This window comes from Haemaphysalis longicornis, unplaced genomic scaffold, assembly GCF_048455015.1.
Source record: "Haemaphysalis longicornis isolate Haplotype H1 unplaced genomic scaffold, Haemaphysalis longicornis Haplotype H1 scaffold_1, whole genome shotgun sequence".
NCBI classification, from domain to species: Eukaryota; Metazoa; Arthropoda; class Arachnida; order Ixodida; family Ixodidae; genus Haemaphysalis; species Haemaphysalis longicornis.
The window spans coordinates 44,959,653-44,976,765 of record NW_027526203.1 but is presented as its reverse complement, the minus strand read 5'-3'; the positions used below and the strand labels follow the sequence as shown (position 1 = coordinate 44,976,765).

The 17,113-nt window shown below is 46.0% G+C and overlaps 1 protein-coding gene across 1 annotated transcript in view; it reads left to right on the top strand.

Annotated features, from left to right (window-relative positions):
• Positions 1-17,113, top strand: part of LOC144176090 (uncharacterized) — a 69,781-nt gene that overhangs the window by 35,837 nt on the left and 16,831 nt on the right. The window contains exon 5 of the mRNA XM_077705195.1: positions 10,594-10,764. Coding sequence (XP_077561321.1) covers positions 10,594-10,764 — 171 coding nt within the window. The remainder of the gene's footprint in view (positions 1-10,593; positions 10,765-17,113) is intronic.

Below are 17,113 nucleotides of genomic sequence, written 5' to 3'. Positions count from 1 at the left end.
AACGCCAATCGCACGAACATTGCTATGCCACGGACGCACTGCCAAAAGTACAGCCGTCATGGGCGAGGCCAACGAGGAGACGCGAGAACTTTGACCCTGACAGCAGCCTATAACGACGTGAAGGTGAAATATTTTGCAACAGCGTCAAAGCACCGGAAAGCGCACGGAATAAAGGTGGCAATAATGTCAGTAGCTAATGCGGGACGCATACTGAGCGCTGCCCAATTGATCTACAACTAACGCAAAAAACGCGAATGCAAAAAAGCCAGCGCAGCGCTCGAACTGCCGCGAACCAAGGTCACTGCGAACCATGCGCAAGCCCTCTGTGCAGCGCTTGCACGACCACAACTTAATCACGCAAATGCAAGAACGGAATTACTGTAACAAAGCAATTTGAAACGTCCACGTTCGATCCTTTCGCGTTCACGAACTATCCTGAACATGCCGCACATGTAAACGAACGCTGCGCTGTCCGTATGCGCCAGGCATCCATCCCGCATATATCCCCTTCTAAACAAAAATACACAACAAAACAGCCTCACTTAGGGCGTGTTGGTAAAACGGGGCTCTAGAAATACTATTAATGCTACCAAAGAGCGATTGCGGCGCGAAAACAAGAGCAAACTGCACGAAAAACTGCAGCGAGCGGTCTGAAGCTTTGCGAGGGCGTCTGCTCTGAGGAAGCCAACAAAAATGGCGGCCCCGCCGCGGAGTTAAAGGGACCGCGGCGCCGCGGGTGAGGGGAGAGAAAAAAGAGAAGGGCAGCGGAGAAGGAGGGAGCAGTTGGCGCTACCTTAGTAATTTTAGGGACCTTAGTAGGGGCGCCACTGAAATCCCTCTAGCGGCATGTTTCAAAAGGAGCCGCGGGAGTCTCCGTCCCGCTCCCCACTGTCGCCGCTGCTTTTGCAGCATGTTTACGACTGAGATGTACCATTTGCGGCGTTGGGTATCCATGTTTATGTGGAGCAGTGACTCATTTCGCAAATGGGGTGTGTTTACGAGAATGCAAATGTTTCTTACACGATCTTAGTTTGGTATATTCGGTCTGTATAAGCGCCAGGTGTGTGCCACAGGCCAGCATCTCGGAACCGGCGTATGCATGGAGCTGATTGAAGTTACACTGCCCTGTAATTTACTAATAGTGTCTCCATAACTACCGTTTCCCCAGATGATCATTCTAGGGCTATACACTATGATGTAAATCGGTTTTGTGCGCTTACATAATCAGCGGAGCACTCATACTTGACAGCGCTCCAGTTACGTTTGCCAATATCATGCCTCAGATATTGATCACCACCATTTACAAGCCAGTCTGTGTTAATTTTGAGAATATTCAACGAAAGTACGATGGATAATGCAGAATTATACTCTGGGGTCAGCACACGACAAAGGGTCGTCTTGTCGGGAGGTGAGCGCCCGCAAACATTCATCTGCTACATATACTGTTAAACCTCGATATAACGAAGTCGTACTTGCGGGCGAAAATATCGTAAAATCGAGGTTTCGATTTTACAGTTAATTTAACAAGTTATTGAGGTTTCAAAACCTTGCTCATCGCTCAGAAACAACTGCTATGTAGTTACCTCTCCACTTAAACCAAAATTTATACTAAAACTGGCTGCGAAAATTGTGTGAATTAAGAGCTTCAACACTTGGGCAATGGAATTCGGATACATAGCCGACAGTAGTTCGTGTCGTCGTAAAACCGGTGCTTTTTCCGCAACGCCACATTAAATATGATAGCAGACTAAGTTTCCACTTTTTCTTTTTTCATTTCGGTCACTACTAAACGCCGCTGTTAGTCAATTGAACCCGCGTCCATGCCCTGTGAATTTCACCCCGGCGAGGTGCTGGTTCGAAGTTACGCCTCTTTTCGTCCGTTCAGTGGTAGGCTTAGGCCTACCACTGAAGGGTGCGGTGAGGGGTGTGGTGGGCCAACAGCAGAAGGGTGCTATAAAGCTTTCGAAATAATTTTTTCATGCACAAAGGCTCTGCAGTATGGGCGCATGATGCAACCACGACACTCGAGATAAAGACATGATTGAGAGTTAAGTGGAGTACGCGCGGACCGCTTCACTTTGTGGAGCAGCGCTTACGTGCTCCCGCTAAAGAGGAAAGCTTACATTAAATATCTTCTGGCCAAATTTGATTAAGCAATTACTTTTATGCCCGCTGAGCCCTAAAGAAACCGATTTTTCCGCATCACAGCTGTCTAATGAACACGTTTTGACCGCGTTCAGAGAGCAATTTATTGCCACCAGCACTTGATATTCAAGCCGTAGTGGAGAAGTCCGTAAGCAGTGCTTGGCGTTTCTTGACCAGGGTGGGCTTTACGTGACGCTCGTATGCTGACAGCGCTAACAAGGCTTGCGCTTCAACATTCGCGTGCGCCTGCGTGCCTCCACAGAATGTCGATGGCATCCATCACTTCAATGGCCTTCGGTTTCACCGACACTTCCTCAGGCTCTTGTTCGGAACATTTTTCTTTCCCTTGGAGGGCTCATGCTGCTTATAAGACTCATCTAATGATGGAGGAACAAAATATTAAGGTGGTTATCAGCGAGCACAACCTAGAGCAGCAGCACCGTGAGCAAGGATGCGTAGAAAAAGACACTTGAAGTAGGCTTTGGCCTTCGGCAGCCTAAGCATAGAGAGCGCTGGCGTAGGCAACGACGATGGAGACGTCAAAATGGTGGCCGCACTATTAAACCGTCTATGACCGCTAGCGGTTTTTGAGCAGCTTCTTTCATCGCTTTTAATTGTTGTCAGCCGCATAATTCACCACTTTTCTTTCATTTTAGCCTTTTAAGAGTTAATGTGAGTACTGAATGTTTTTAATGAGAGGCAAAATAAAACATGCCTCGACGGGAATTTCGCTCTTCCTTTCTCGCCATGGCTTCGTTAAATTGAAAGCGCCGCACGAAATTACTTCGTAAAATCGAGATAAAAATACATGGATTTAGGAAAATTTTGATAGAAAACTTGAAAAAATTCGTTATATCGCGAATTTCGTTAAATTGAGGTTTGTTATATCGAGGTTCAACTGTGTATCCTCTGCGAGCAGCGCGCTGGCGGGCTTAGAATATAATCGGCGTCCGCGACTAAATGATTCTTGAAATATCGTCATATGGCACAGGGAGCCTGCAGAATAAAGCAGAAACTGAAATCAGAGGGCCTTATCACATACTACTCTTCCAATGACACCTTTCATCGCTTGTGAACTGCCTACCCTGTATACTTCCAGAAATGCATCCGCCGAACGATCAGCTGATCGTTCAAGTTGAAAAACAAAAGGAAAGTGAACGCGAGATTTTTGTGTGGAATTACTAAAACGTTCATTGCTTGATTTCACTCCGCATTTGTACACAGCATCCCCTTTCCCCCCTTTCCCCCCCCCCTCCCCGCTATGTCTCTCGAAATAGCGGTGTATTTCGCGTATAGTTGGTCTATTGAGCCCTACCTCGATTAAGTTTCGACGAACATCTTAGCGTGTCAGAAGCTGCATTGTTTTTTTGTTTTTTCATTTCCGTTAGTGCTACTTTGTTTCTTCCGGACTTGCGCAGCATTTATTTTAACATGGTTTAATTAACTTCACTTGGTTCTTGCTATAAGGCGTGTGTGGGCACATATTTGATGACGTACAGGCTTGGAATATACTTCACATTTTCGCATGGTTTATATTCTTATAAAAGGCATAACTTATTGTCCGGGATTGGGTAATCACATCCCTGAGACATATTTTTCTGCGACGTATATATTCGAAACGAAGCCGCATTCGTTGTCCACGCTGCAAAACGAAGCCAACCTCTCACTGTGCCAGTATCAGGTTTAAACGAGGCGACAGTAAAATTCATTTGTGCCTGACATATTTGGAGGTGGCAGTGGTTGTATGCTGCTGCCGTCGCCGACATCCGAAAGAACGACGAAGCGCGCAGAACCGCGTGCCTGGGTAGCTCTTGCAGGCGATCGCGTAATCTACAAAAACGCAGCTGCTTTTTAAGTGACCTAAACGTACTCTTTGCTTATAGACGTCACCATAACAAGTTTTTTTTAGGGCGCGGAAAGGCGAAAAGCAGCGAAACAGAACCAAAACACTGCACAAGCCCCTATCAGCCACGCAGTGCACATCCCGTCAACGTCGCGGAGAAGCGGCGGCAGGCGGCGCAGCGATTGCGAAGCTCGAGGCGTATACTGAGTTCACCATTTTTTTGGCTGTAACGCTCACTGCTCCACAAGCGAGTTCGCAGAATGCGCGCAGACTGAGTCCTCATTCACACAGCCGTTTTTCACGCTGTCACGTCACCGTCGCGACACCGTCTTCCGTCATGGGTGCCAGTTTTTCGGGCGATTTATCGCCGAAAACGGTGCGACGGTAATGGGAGGCCTAGCTCTACGTTTCCGTCCCGTCAACGCGACGGAACCATGCCTTGGGTAAACCAGCTAATCAGAAAACAATTTTTTACGGCTAAATGTAGTGAATTGTCAGCACAAGCCAATTTCTTTACTTTTCAGATTCATCACCAGCCTATCTACACCCACTGCAGGGCAAAGGCCTCTCCCATTAATCTCCAATAACCCCGGTCCTGTGCTAACTGCGACCAATTTATCCCCGCAAACTTCTTGATCTCATCTGCCCATCTAACTTTCTGCCACCCCTGCAACACTTGCCTTCTCTAGGGATCTACTCTGCTACCCTTAATGACCAGCGGTTATCTTGCCTTCGCATTACATGCCCTGCCCACGTCAATTTCTTCTTCTTAATTTCTACCAGTTTGTTCCCTGACCCACTCTGCTCTCTTCTTGTCCCTTAATGCCTATCATTTTCCGCTCCATTGCCCGCTCAGTCGTTCTCAATTTAAGTTGAACCCTCTTAGTGAGCCTCCAAGTTTCTGCCCCGTAGGTGAGTACCGGTAAGATGCAGCTGTCATACACTTTCTTCTTCAGGGACAGTGGTCGGCTGCCATTCATTATCTGAGAATGTCTACCGTATGGACGGCACCCCATTCTGATCCTTCTAATTATCTCTGCCTCATGGTTGGGATCCGGGGTCACAACTTGGCTTAAAGGCCAACTGCACCCAAATTTTCGAGAACGTAAAAATAATGTCATCAAATAGTACATATAAAAAGGGTGCGAAATGCAAAATACTGCGCTTCAAACATCAACGCGCGCGATACAAACGTCTCGTGACATTGACGTTTTCGGAACCGAAACTGAATAGAAAAGGCGGCCATTACCGGCGACCGGACGTGACGTACGTGGCGGAACGGAAGCGGCCGCGCCAGGACCGGCGGCCGCTGAGAGCCGCCTTCAAATGCGCTTGGTAGCGCCGCGTTTCGCTCTGTTATTTCCACCAAAGAACTTCCACTAACGTATGCCCATGATAATGGAGTTAGGCGCTATTCCGGCATCCCGTTGCTATCAGTCGAGATGAAGTAGACCACCCGACAGTAATTTTTTTTACATCATATTAACTGCCCGAGCAGCAGTTTTTGGCATTGCAAGTAAAAGAGCGGACCCTGATTTACAAAGCTACTTGCCCGTACGATTTCGAAAAGCAGCTTCCGTTATAGCCAACGCCTTGGCTATCACGTCGCTCCCTTTGAAGGGAACAAACCGCACGCGGGCGGCGATCAATCACTATTTCTACTATATATACATTACGTACAAACAGTTTCGTGAATATCGGCCCAGTATTTTTCGCCGTGCTGCACAACGAGAATCGAATTATAAAAGTGGTCTGAAACTATAAGCTACTTCCACAGCCAAATGATGCACTAAAACACGAAAACATTTCCTATCTACCGCTGTGTTATACTTTAACCACAGAGACAGGTGCTGGTGAAAACATTTTACTTTCAAATAAACTAAATCTAACGCTTCACTCGGGAATTGAACAAAAATCTAGTCTATTATTTAGGAGAGGAGCAGTTTCGTTAGTTTTCGCGCTTCGCAAAGACGACAGCCGATATTTGTGCGGATGTATTTGTTACTACCAGAAAGGCTGATATTAAGTGGTTCACTTAGCGAGTGAGGCAAAAGTCGCACAATTGTTTATAGCCGCGTGCACAACTCTATTTAGGTCGTCAAACTTTTGGAAAGGTCTAAAGGATGGAGGTGACTTGTGCCAGCCCAAATATGGCCAATATCGGACGCGGAAGTGCGAGTGGTCAAGAACTTATAAAATATCTTTTGTTTTTCTGTGTTATAAATGCAATAGGAATGACAAATGTAAGGCAAGTGCTCATTTCGAGCTTCTTTTTTTTTTTTTACTAAAATTAATATTGTCAAGTCAAAAGAGTTTTTCTGACACCAAGACGTTCGCAAGCGCGTGAAAGTTTGAAGGCTTCTAATCTCTTTTTTTTTTCATTGAATAAAATGGCGGATATTACTGCCTATGCATTTAGTTTAAACATGTGATGGCGACGGCGGTACAGTGCGTTGGTATAGCAGAGAAACCCCGGGCGAACGCATCCCTGCGCCCGACGGAGCGCCCTGCGAGTCGCCGGAGAAGCGCGATCTTCGCGGGACAGGTTCCCCAACCTCCGTCACAGGCCGCTCGGAACTTGTTTCGGCGACTCTCCGCCAGGTGCAAACGTCGTCTGCTCGGAGGTACTTTGAACGGCGGTACCTAGCGCTCTCTGTGATTACCAAGCTAGGGATTTCGCCATGGTGATTTTAAGAGCATAGACTACTTATGTCGACAAAGAAAAAATTTGAGTGCAGTTGGCCTTTAAGTAGATATATTCGCTCACCACTTCCACTGCCTCGCCACCCATCTCAAACCGCTGTGCTGTCCCGAGGTTATTGATCATTACTTTGGCTTTCTGCATATTAATTTCCAGGCCCACGGTTCTACTCTGTTCGTCCAGTTCGGAAAGCATGCTTTGCAATTTGTCCCCCGAGTTACTTAGCAAGGCAACGTCATCAGCAAATCTGAGGTTACTGAGGTATTCTCCATTAACCCTTACTCCCACCTGTTCCCAATCCAACGTTCTGAATACTTCTTGTAAACATGCTGTGAATAACATTGGAGAGTTTGCGTCTCCTTGTCTGACACCCTTCCTTATAGGTATTTTACTGCTGTCCTTATGGAGGATTATGGTAGCTGTGGACCCATTGTAGATATCCTCTAGTATTGTTACATAATACTCATCTACCCCCAGTTCCGTAATGCTTGAATGACTGCTTAGGTTTCGACCGAGTCAAATGCTTTCTTGTGATCTATGAAAGCTATATGTAGGGGTTCAGTATACTCAGTGCACTTCTCTATCACCTGATTGATCGTGTGAATATGGTCCGTTGTTGAATAACCTTTACGAAACCCTGCTTGTTCTTTAGGTTGACTGAAATCTAAGGTTGCAGAAATTCGGTTAGCGATTACCTTGGTAAGTACCTTGTAGACGACTGACAGTAAGCTGATCGGTGTGTAATTTTTCAAGTCCTTCATGTCAGATTAAGCACATTCAATTATAGGCTAAACTGATCACTAGGCAGACGACCCTGTACTCTGACAGAGAGCTCCAGTGCGAACGCTACTTCGTTTACGTCTTCGTCGCGGTTTCTTTACGTGACGGTGCCGTGACGGAGAAGGGGACGGCTGTGTGAATGAGGGCTGACACTGACGTGCTAGCGAGTTCTCGTTGGCGTGCTGTTGCCATAAGCACCGACTGCTTGGGGGCAGTGGGCACAGGCCAGAATCAGCAGACCCTTGGGCTGGTGCGAACATGCTTTTTTGATACAGGCATGAGTGACGCAAGCTCCAAATATCGGGGAAAAGCGCATGGCATTTGAGCGTCTGCGGTGACGTGGAGGGCATTCATCCACTGCGTAGGCCTTGGCTAGTGATGGCTACGGTTCCAAGCCGTCCTGGGAGGCTTATCCTAGGCATTTTACAGCCAACAACATGGCAGAAGCGCAGTATGGCGATTATTAAGATATTGAGAATGCCCATCCAACGATAACGTTGGATGTCAAGCATGTTCTTTTACAGAACCGAAACCTAAACTTGTTTGGTTGCTAACCGTGGGCATCGTCCAATCATGGTGCCCCTCGTCCTGACGTCACAGCCTTTAGTTGATGCGGCTGCTGCAGACCGTGCATGGTAGTTTTTCTTTTTTCGGGCTTTATATAATAATTACCGACTTATCAACCGGATAAAGGACGAAAAGTGTATTAATTTGAGCCAGTCTATGCAGTGCAAGCAAAAACGGGAGCTTGAAAAATCCACTTCAGTGTCCCTTCAAGAAATTTAAGACAGACAGGTCGAGACGAGGCGGCGAAGCGGTGTAAAAGGTAGGAAAAACGCCAATTTATCCCCGCCAGTGTCCGTCGTATGAAGCGGACTGCGTGCACCCGAGTGTTGTATAATCGAGGTTTTTAATGCATTGTTTCTATATGGAGCTTGCTGGGACCACAGCGATTCGTGGTAAAAAGCCAGTCAAAAAACCGGGGGAATTGAAATCGGGGTTCCACTTAATTTGGTTTTCTTCAATTTTTCAAGAGAAGCAATGCTTTAAATATGCTAACACGTATGGGTATTCGAGGCAATTCTGCTGTATTGAACTTGAAGATAAATTACATGCAAGTTAGGCCAGTGTTGCTTTACTAGGTGATGCTAATTTTATTTCGAGTAATTTTGCAGAGCAGACGAGAGGTTTAGTTGATGATTACAATTTGGTAAGCAGTGCGCGGCATATGTAGCAGTCTTATCTTAGCTGAGAACTTGCATAAGGAAGCAGCGTATAATTGAAGTTTCAGATGGCAGTGACTTTTGCTTCACCATAGCTGCAGCAATAAATAAAAGCATACTATGTAGCTCTGTTTGTCGTGACAAAAACGTGCTATGTGACTACCACCTCAATAATTATGGAAAGCTCGATGATGCATAACACTTCGAGACAGTGGACAAAAGCTACATTTCGCGATTGTAAATGTGACACTCTTTTTCTTTTCTAGTTCTTTTAGCACATGTGCACACTCAAGTGAGGCATATATACAGTATATGCTCGTTACCTCGGATCTCACAATAACGGACTTATGTTTACAACAGAGCAATTCTGTTGGCTTGTTTGGTACTCATGCATTTTAGGTGGAATCCACTCTGCTCATAACGGACTTGGCTGTAGCAGACTATCGGCTACAACAGACTAAATTTTGGATGAAAATTGTTTTGACTGAATGTTAATAGTGCACTTTCGCGGTGTCTACACTCAGTATGTTTTTGCTTTGTTTATTTTGGCAAGGAAACTACTATGTCTGGCAACATTGTCGGCATAGAATGGGTGTTGGTACAGCCAAGCCAAAGCCGATGCCCCCCCCCCCCCCCCCCCTCCCCCCCTCTTTTTTTTGTGCGACCAGTGGCAGAGTAGCTGATTTCACTGTCGGATAAACCAAGCAAAATTAACGCTGTCGGATATGGCGAAAAACAGGTCGGCATTGCTGGAAATGGGCCTGTCTAAGCAGATGGTCTGCTTGATGACGCTGCCGAAAAACGCGACTCCTGTGAGACTGAAGAACAGTGCTTTCGAATACGCAAAGTGGCACACTCGGAGGTTGAGGTTTCCCTCGTCACAGTTTATTTTTAAATAACGAACTCGTATTTAGTGAAGTCTGGCATTTATTATTCCCACGCATGCATCGTCTTCATTCCGTTCACTGAAGAAGGTAAGAAATGCCTCAAGCAGGGAGATAGCTCCAATTCATGGTGCACAATCTGCTGCTGTCCATATAGAGGCCGACTGGTCTAACTTTCGCTTTCACAGCAGTCCTTTATCACATTATTTAATATCACCTGTTTTACTGACTAAGATCAATAAAAATGCGGAAGCTGCCTTGGGGAAATGCCATGGGCAGCGATCTGAATTGTTTCACAAACAGTTGCTGCTAAACCTGCCTCGTCATGAAGTGTTTGAAAAGAGCCTGGCAAATTCTGCAGGCCATAACTGATTTTTATAGCTGCTTAGTAATTGCTTCTAGTTACATTGTTACTTTATTTGCTCAGTTTAGTGTGCTAGGCCTTTTCCAAGTGCTGGTACTAAGCTTCAAAAACAGTGTTAGACGATTCTTTTCCCCCACATGAACGCTGTGCAGATGTGCTGCAGGTGTGTGGAAAGAACAAGTCGCCTGTAGCAGGTATATGCAAAACTGGTCGAAGTACCCTACCCCCCCCCCCCCCCTTCCCTCCCCTGTTCGGATGCTGCATTCTTTGGATACAGCGGTATTTTCTTCCGGATTAAGAGGGTTCGTTGCAATGGGCACATGCTGCACGTTTTTCTGCCACAAATAGGGTTAAAGCTCGGCCGCCACCCTAAGCACGACATTTGCAAGGGATGGTTCTCAGGTCAGATTTCGCAGAATAATCTCACGGTACGGACGCAACAGGCGGTCCCAGCACTGCCATCTGCCACATGCTCTATGGGTGTTGTCACTTCTAACACAACTGTCAAACAGCAAGTTTATGCGTTTCCAGACTTGAATTTGTTCAGCATCAATATTCAAAGCAAAGGTCTTGGAAATCAGTTGTGAGCTGTAATTTGACATGCTGTGCTGTCCAAGCCCGCATGTAATGCTTGCCCTGCATGGTCCCCGCAGTTGGTTCTGCAGGGCCCGGATGTGGTGCCTGTCATCGCCAACTTCACCAACCTGACAACCCTCATCGTTGCCTTCTCATACGCTGGCGTAACGCTGGACTTTGCGCCAGCCATGTCATCTGTACTGGAAAAACTGCCACTGCTCGAGGAGCTCTCGCTCACCTATTTCCAGGTGAGGCGCAGTCTGTGTACAAGCGTGTGTCTGCAAGCTCTGTTACTACGTGGTGTAAGTACAGAGTGCTGACGTTGTGCTCTACACATCTGCAATCAAATCACTAATGCAATGGACTACTTTGTGCTTTGTGGCAGTGGAAGGACTTTTTGTGGCTGTCCTAGAGACCATAGATGGCAGGGTTTTAGAGGCTGACGCACTAAAAGGTTCAAAGCCTAAAGACACTTGGTAACTATGGCGGGAATTCATGTGAACTCTCTGACCTAACAACTTCTCCGATGATGCCTGATCAGAGTATTCATGCCTTTATATCTGAGAGACTTCACCTGTGGACTAACCGTTGGGAGCATGCAATGTGTGCCAGGCTTCATTTCATGTGTGAAGCCTGAGGGCACCCCAGACATTGATCTGCCATATTAGGTTGGTACAGACCATTTTCTAAGAAAAAAAAATTTTTTTTTCCCTAGGAAAAGGGCCTTGTGGTCAGTTGTCTTTGGCGGAGGTTTCACTTTAAAACATAATCATCCCTTGAGCCTTTCGTGGAAGGGGAGACACCAAGCAGCCGTACCGAAACCACGGCTTTTATGCGAAGGCACAGCAGGAAGCTGATTGGTTTTATCCCAAAGAGGAGATCAGTTTCAAAGACCTGTTGCTTTACCAGGCCTTGTGGGATGAACTGAAAGTGCACGAGGGCCAGTAGCGAGCTCAGGGGTGAGGCAGCTGCGCATATTGTGCAGATTTGATACAAATTTGGTTTCCGCTGCTCCAAAAGCTAGAAAATGGCAAAAATTGTGCCAAACTGCTCCAAAACAGTCTGAGAGCCAAGGAATTTAATGCTCCCGTCAGTTTCAGGGAGGAAAAATGCTTACTGAGAGCATAATTTTTCAACACCACCAAGGTGAAGCTGTTTGTAAAGGTTTAATTGATTGATAGGGCCATAAAAAACCCGGGAGGGCTGGTGGGGTGCGACGACTGTGACCTTGCTTTGCGCAACTTTTGCCGTGGCTCTACAGTTGTACGTAAAGACTAGTCTGGGATTACAAAAATAACAATTTTGGCATTCACATGATAAGCCTTAGCATTCGGCATTCACATGATATGACTAAGCCTTACGATTGCTTAGTTTTTCAATTCGATATTTTCAATGAAACTCCACGCTGTCTATGCATAGAGCCTAAGAATTTAAATATCGCTTTAATAGTATAGTAAAAGGTAGTTTAGTTTATAGTAAAAAGGTAGTGCAGCTCGCACCTTGTGATACACTGGTAGAAAAAAACTATATTGAAAGGCTGTTTCAGTGTTATGTAAGTTCAAAACCGATTAAAAAGGGCACTTTTCGCCCGTGAGTTGCCAAAAATTTGATTTTTTAGGCTCCTAAGGGGACATAATAAATGTAGTTTTTCTGCTCCAAAATCGAGATTTCGCTGCTCCAAAAACTGCTCCCAAATCAGATTCAGCTGTCTCACCCCTACGAACTGTGCAGGGCACAAAACCCCATAGCATCTCTGATGGAGAGCAGACGACACACGGGCCGCGTGAGCATTTCCAGTAAGCCCTGCAGCTGTTGCACTGAGTGCGTGCACGCCTTCTTGCACTCGAGTAAGCACTGGGGAAGCTACCATTCTGGCCAGCACACTGCGGTACTGAGCATTCACTCATCGCAGTCCTGTGTTGTTCACTGCGTTCATGGATGCAGCTGAGGGGAAGCCAGCCCATGGCCGCTCAAGGTGGCAAGCATTGTGTGTGCCACGAAGAAGCAGAGAAATTTTTATCGAGTTTCTAAGTTATCTGTTAGGAGGAGATCAGTAGTATCTGGCTGGGGCACTTCGTGGCCCCCTAATCTCAAGTGATGACGTGCTGTTTGACTATGCTGCGAAAGCATTTCAGATTTTGGAAAACCTGTTGCGGTGGCCCTCTGTGGATGATCCCCCTGGTTTGTGTATAAGCGAGAGGGAGACTCAATGCAATGGGGGGGTGGGGCATGCTTTTAATAATGTGGGAGCGTTACTGGGCTCGGGAGGGAAGGTGGCAACATAAAAGTGTGGATTTTACGGTAATGGAAAGGTTGTGTGCACATTTGTAAGGTTGCAGGGCTTACATTGCAGGGTCCACTGTTAAATGGAAACGGCGAGCGCGTGGATGCTGCGCTCCGCGGCCGGCTCTGAGAAGTGGCAAGAATTGGAGACAGCCGGCACATGCGCACTGACCGCATGAGGCGGGAGAAGCCTCTCTGTCGTCTGCTACGGCGCTTCGCCATGACGCTCAGATCCTTCGAGTGCGAAATTCCCCAGCTATTGCAAGCAGAGCGGCGCAGCGGAGTTCCGTAGCAGACGACAGAGAGGCTTCTCCCGCCTCATGCGGTCAGTGCGCATGTGCCGGCTGTCTCCAATTCTTGCCACTTCTCGGAGCCGGCGCTTCGCGGAGCGCAGCATTCACGCGCTCACCGTTTTCCTTTAACAGACTGTACATATGGTTCCAACAGTAAATAAACATGAGGCGGAAAAGATGCCTTGAAAAATAAAAACCATAGTATAATTCATGAGACAGGTAGATTAGAATATTGTAGATTAGAATACAGCCCGGCATTGCACCAAGTCGCTGGCATTGTATCAAGGGCAAGTGAAAGCGAGTGCTACAAGGATGGCAACGGCAATACTTAGCCCACAGCCTCCTAGCTGATTTGTGCACCCGCACCAGTCTGGTGCTTCTTCGCAAATGTGAAAGGTTGTGGCTTCAGCTGCTTCGACTCTTTAGACAATGTGGAGAAGTGCGTACTGTCGCGGGCAGCGAAGTTGTTCAAGCAGAAGACGATGTAGGACTAGTAGTTCGTGCGAAAGTAAGGCAGTTTCATAAATAATGATTTTATGAATGGTATACGCTTTCACAACGTCTAATTCTTTAGCTAGCCTATATCAAATTATCCCCTGTATCGAACTAATGGGTGTTCTTTTGTGAGTTTGATATAACCTGGTTTGACTGTATTCTGGATAGTGAGAAATGACTATACTTATCATTTTTGCTCTCACAGCTTTATTTTTTAGGGGTGTGCAAATACTCGAGTGTGCAAATATGAATTGAAAAGTACCTCTGTGAATAATTTCATTCACGAATCGAATATCTACTATTCCATTTTTCAAATAGTTGAGTGGAGTTTCCGAATGTGCCCGGCTTTGGCGAAGTGAGAGATGTTGAGGTTTGGTAACGCACTGCTGCTACACCACCTGCTCGGCAAGCTTCATGCAAATCGCGCTTTGGATGACCGCGCCTTGCAGAGGCCATAAATTTTATCCTGCTGCACGGAGTAATCTGCGATTGCGTTGATAAGATCTTCCTTTTGTGCCGTCACCATCGTCTGTGGCTGCCGTTTCGAATTCTGTGACCGGATGTTTACATGTCAGGGCAGCTTCCAGTAAAGATCGCCGCCATTATGACAGCACCTCCAATAATTTAAATTCAAAAGCGGTTCTGGCTTTTATCAATGCAGTTGGTGTATGTTAATTTTTTTTTAATAAACCACGGGATAGTGCAGGCTCGTGCACGGCAAGTGTAGTGTGAGCGTTCCTCTCGCAACTTATCGTTACGCTTCACGCTACTCATGTGCTTCCGAAGAAGTGCCTCATCATTGTCGATGATTGTGGTTGTGCCGTGTTTTCAAGTCTGATTGTTCATACCTGCAAAGTGCTCGCTCCTGAATTACGAGGCGAGTGTACTAGTTGTTGCCTGTGATTGCAGTGCAGCAACTCCAGTGCAAGTCTCCGCCCCCCCACTTTTTTTTTTATCTCTCTCGAAAGCGTATCGTGCCCGCTGCGGCTTCCTGAAGTACCACCTCATAGTGGTTCGGCGACTGGACTACTGCGAATGCGAGTACAGAAGTGAGTTCTCCGGGTTGAAAAAGAGCATAATGTCTCCCAAACATGCGAAGTAGCTTCGGCTTTTGCACAAAAACCTATGAAAATCAAAGCCTGTAAAAAGAAATTGATATTGGATATTTCATTCATTATTCAATTCAAAAGTTACTATTCAGTATTCGCACACCCCTAATACTTCTACTGGCTGTAAAGAAATGGTTTGAAACCTCCTCCTCCTCCTTCAGCATTTAGTCTGCTGGTTCTGCCTGCACAGATGTCACCAGAGGATCAGAGTCACTTGCCTCTGGGCTTTAACAAATACTCTTAAGCCTTTATCCTAGCTAAACACTGCTGAAAGCACACCATGATTGCAACAAGCACGAGATGTGGGCACAGTGGGCGAAGTGTGCAACGATACAGCAAACGGGCAAAGACTGAAGCTAGGAGCGATGCGCACCATGATGGTGCTGCAGTTGCCCAACTATTGCAAATTGAAATCTGTTTCCAGTTTTGTTTATGCAGTGGTTGGAAAATTCGAGTTTTGATCAGCAAAATTTTTGTACATTGCCTTAATACAAAACCAACCAACTGCAAAGCACTTGTTCCATTTAAGTGGTAGTTGCATTTTACTGATTTCAGTTGATTAATATATTAGTGTACTTCAGCCGCTTAAAGGTCAACTGCACTGAAAATTTCGACCTCTTGAACACGTTATTTCCATATAGTCTGCCAAAAAATACTGCAAGATCCAAAATATGGCAGCTGAAATACGTACGGGTATCCGCATCGCAAGCGACCATCAAAAAGTGAAGATTTTGAAACCGAAATTGAGCAAAGCTCGGCCATTATCAGGGGTGAGACAGCTGCGCTTATTGCGCAGTTTTGATACAAATTGGTTTTCCTGCGCCAGGCTGCTCCAAAAGCTTGAAAATTGCAAAAATTGCGCCAAACTGCTCCAAAACAGTCCTACAAATTGCGCCAAACTGCTCCAAAGCAGTCCGACAAATTGCGCCAAACTGCTCCAAAGCAGTCCCACAGCTGAGGCTTTTAACTCTTCTTCAGTTTTAGTGGAGAAAAATGCTTACTGACGACATAATTTTCCCGAAATGCTGCTGTTTGTAAAGGTTTAATTGATTGATCATTCAATAAAAAAACCCACATTGCCCCCAAGATAGTTCTTTTGAAAGTCACAATGTCGGTTTGCACATGTTATATTCTGTGCGTTTTCAAAGTTTTCCCATCGAAAAACATTGCAAAGCCATGTAGAAAAAGTATGTACTGAGGCGACAAACTACTTGTGCAAATAGATGAAAAAACGACAATTTTTGGAGCGCCGTATCTCTGGAACGACGTTAGTGGGCGCCGCCATCTTTGTGTGGTGAAGATTTGAAAATATGGCCGCCTGGCGAAGCAGTTGCTCGTGATTGAGGCAGAGTGCTGTTTGTTGATTTCTACCGTGGTTGTGGTATGGGGGTGGCTGGGTCTACATTCAATCGTCTGATCTGTTGCGGAAAGTTGTGTGACTCAAAAGACGGAGTTCATCTAAAACAACGTGGTGCCCGCGAATTCACTGTGTTTCGGCCCTGAGTGTGAGGCACAATGCGTGCTTGAAGTGAAATTTTGGACTCATCGGGGTATTATAAAACGCTCAGTTATTGCTGTCTTGCGAGCGGCGGGAATGGGACAATCGACATGCAGAAGTGGCGGGGCAGGCTACATTGAAATGTTCAAGCAGTGTCCGATTGCGGGACGGGCTATTATTGCAAGCTAGTAATATTGCAATGGTTCATCTATCTGAAGTGAAATTTAGTGCCGAAAGGGAGGTATACCTATACATACCAATGTTACTCAAATTACGACGTCAGGTCCAGCTTGGTGTTAAAAAACTTGCCAGCTGGGCAGACAAGAATGGTTTTAAACTCAACCTAGGAAAAAGTTCTTGTGTTGTGTTCTCCAAAAAGCACGGGATCCATCCGGATCCAGATATTACTCTGAGATTGTAGTGAATGTGCACTGTGGGAATTGAAATGGGAGGGCTGGGGAGGGGGGCTGCGTTAACTGTCACGTCGCTTTGCGCAAGCTTTGCCTTGGCTCTACACTTGTGCTTAAAGGCCGAGTCTGGGATTACAAAAATAATAATTTAGGCATTCACATGATAATAAAAATACCTTACAATAGCTTAGTTTTTCAATTCGATATTTTCAATGAAGCTCCACGCTATCTATGCATAGAGCCTAAGATTTTAAAAATGGTTTGTTTAAAGGTATTGCAGTTTGTACCTTGTGATACTCTGGTAGAAAAAACTTTATTGAAAGGCTGTTCTAGACCGTGTTTCAATTACTCTCGGTGCGTTTATGCAACTTTATTTAGTAGAAAAATCAATTACAAATTGCTGTCATGCTCTCTGCATCCTCTTTGCCGATTTCGTATGACATTTCGTATGACGCTCACTCGAGCAGACTTGGCTTGACTGTGCTACTGCGCAGCTCACCAACCCTCCA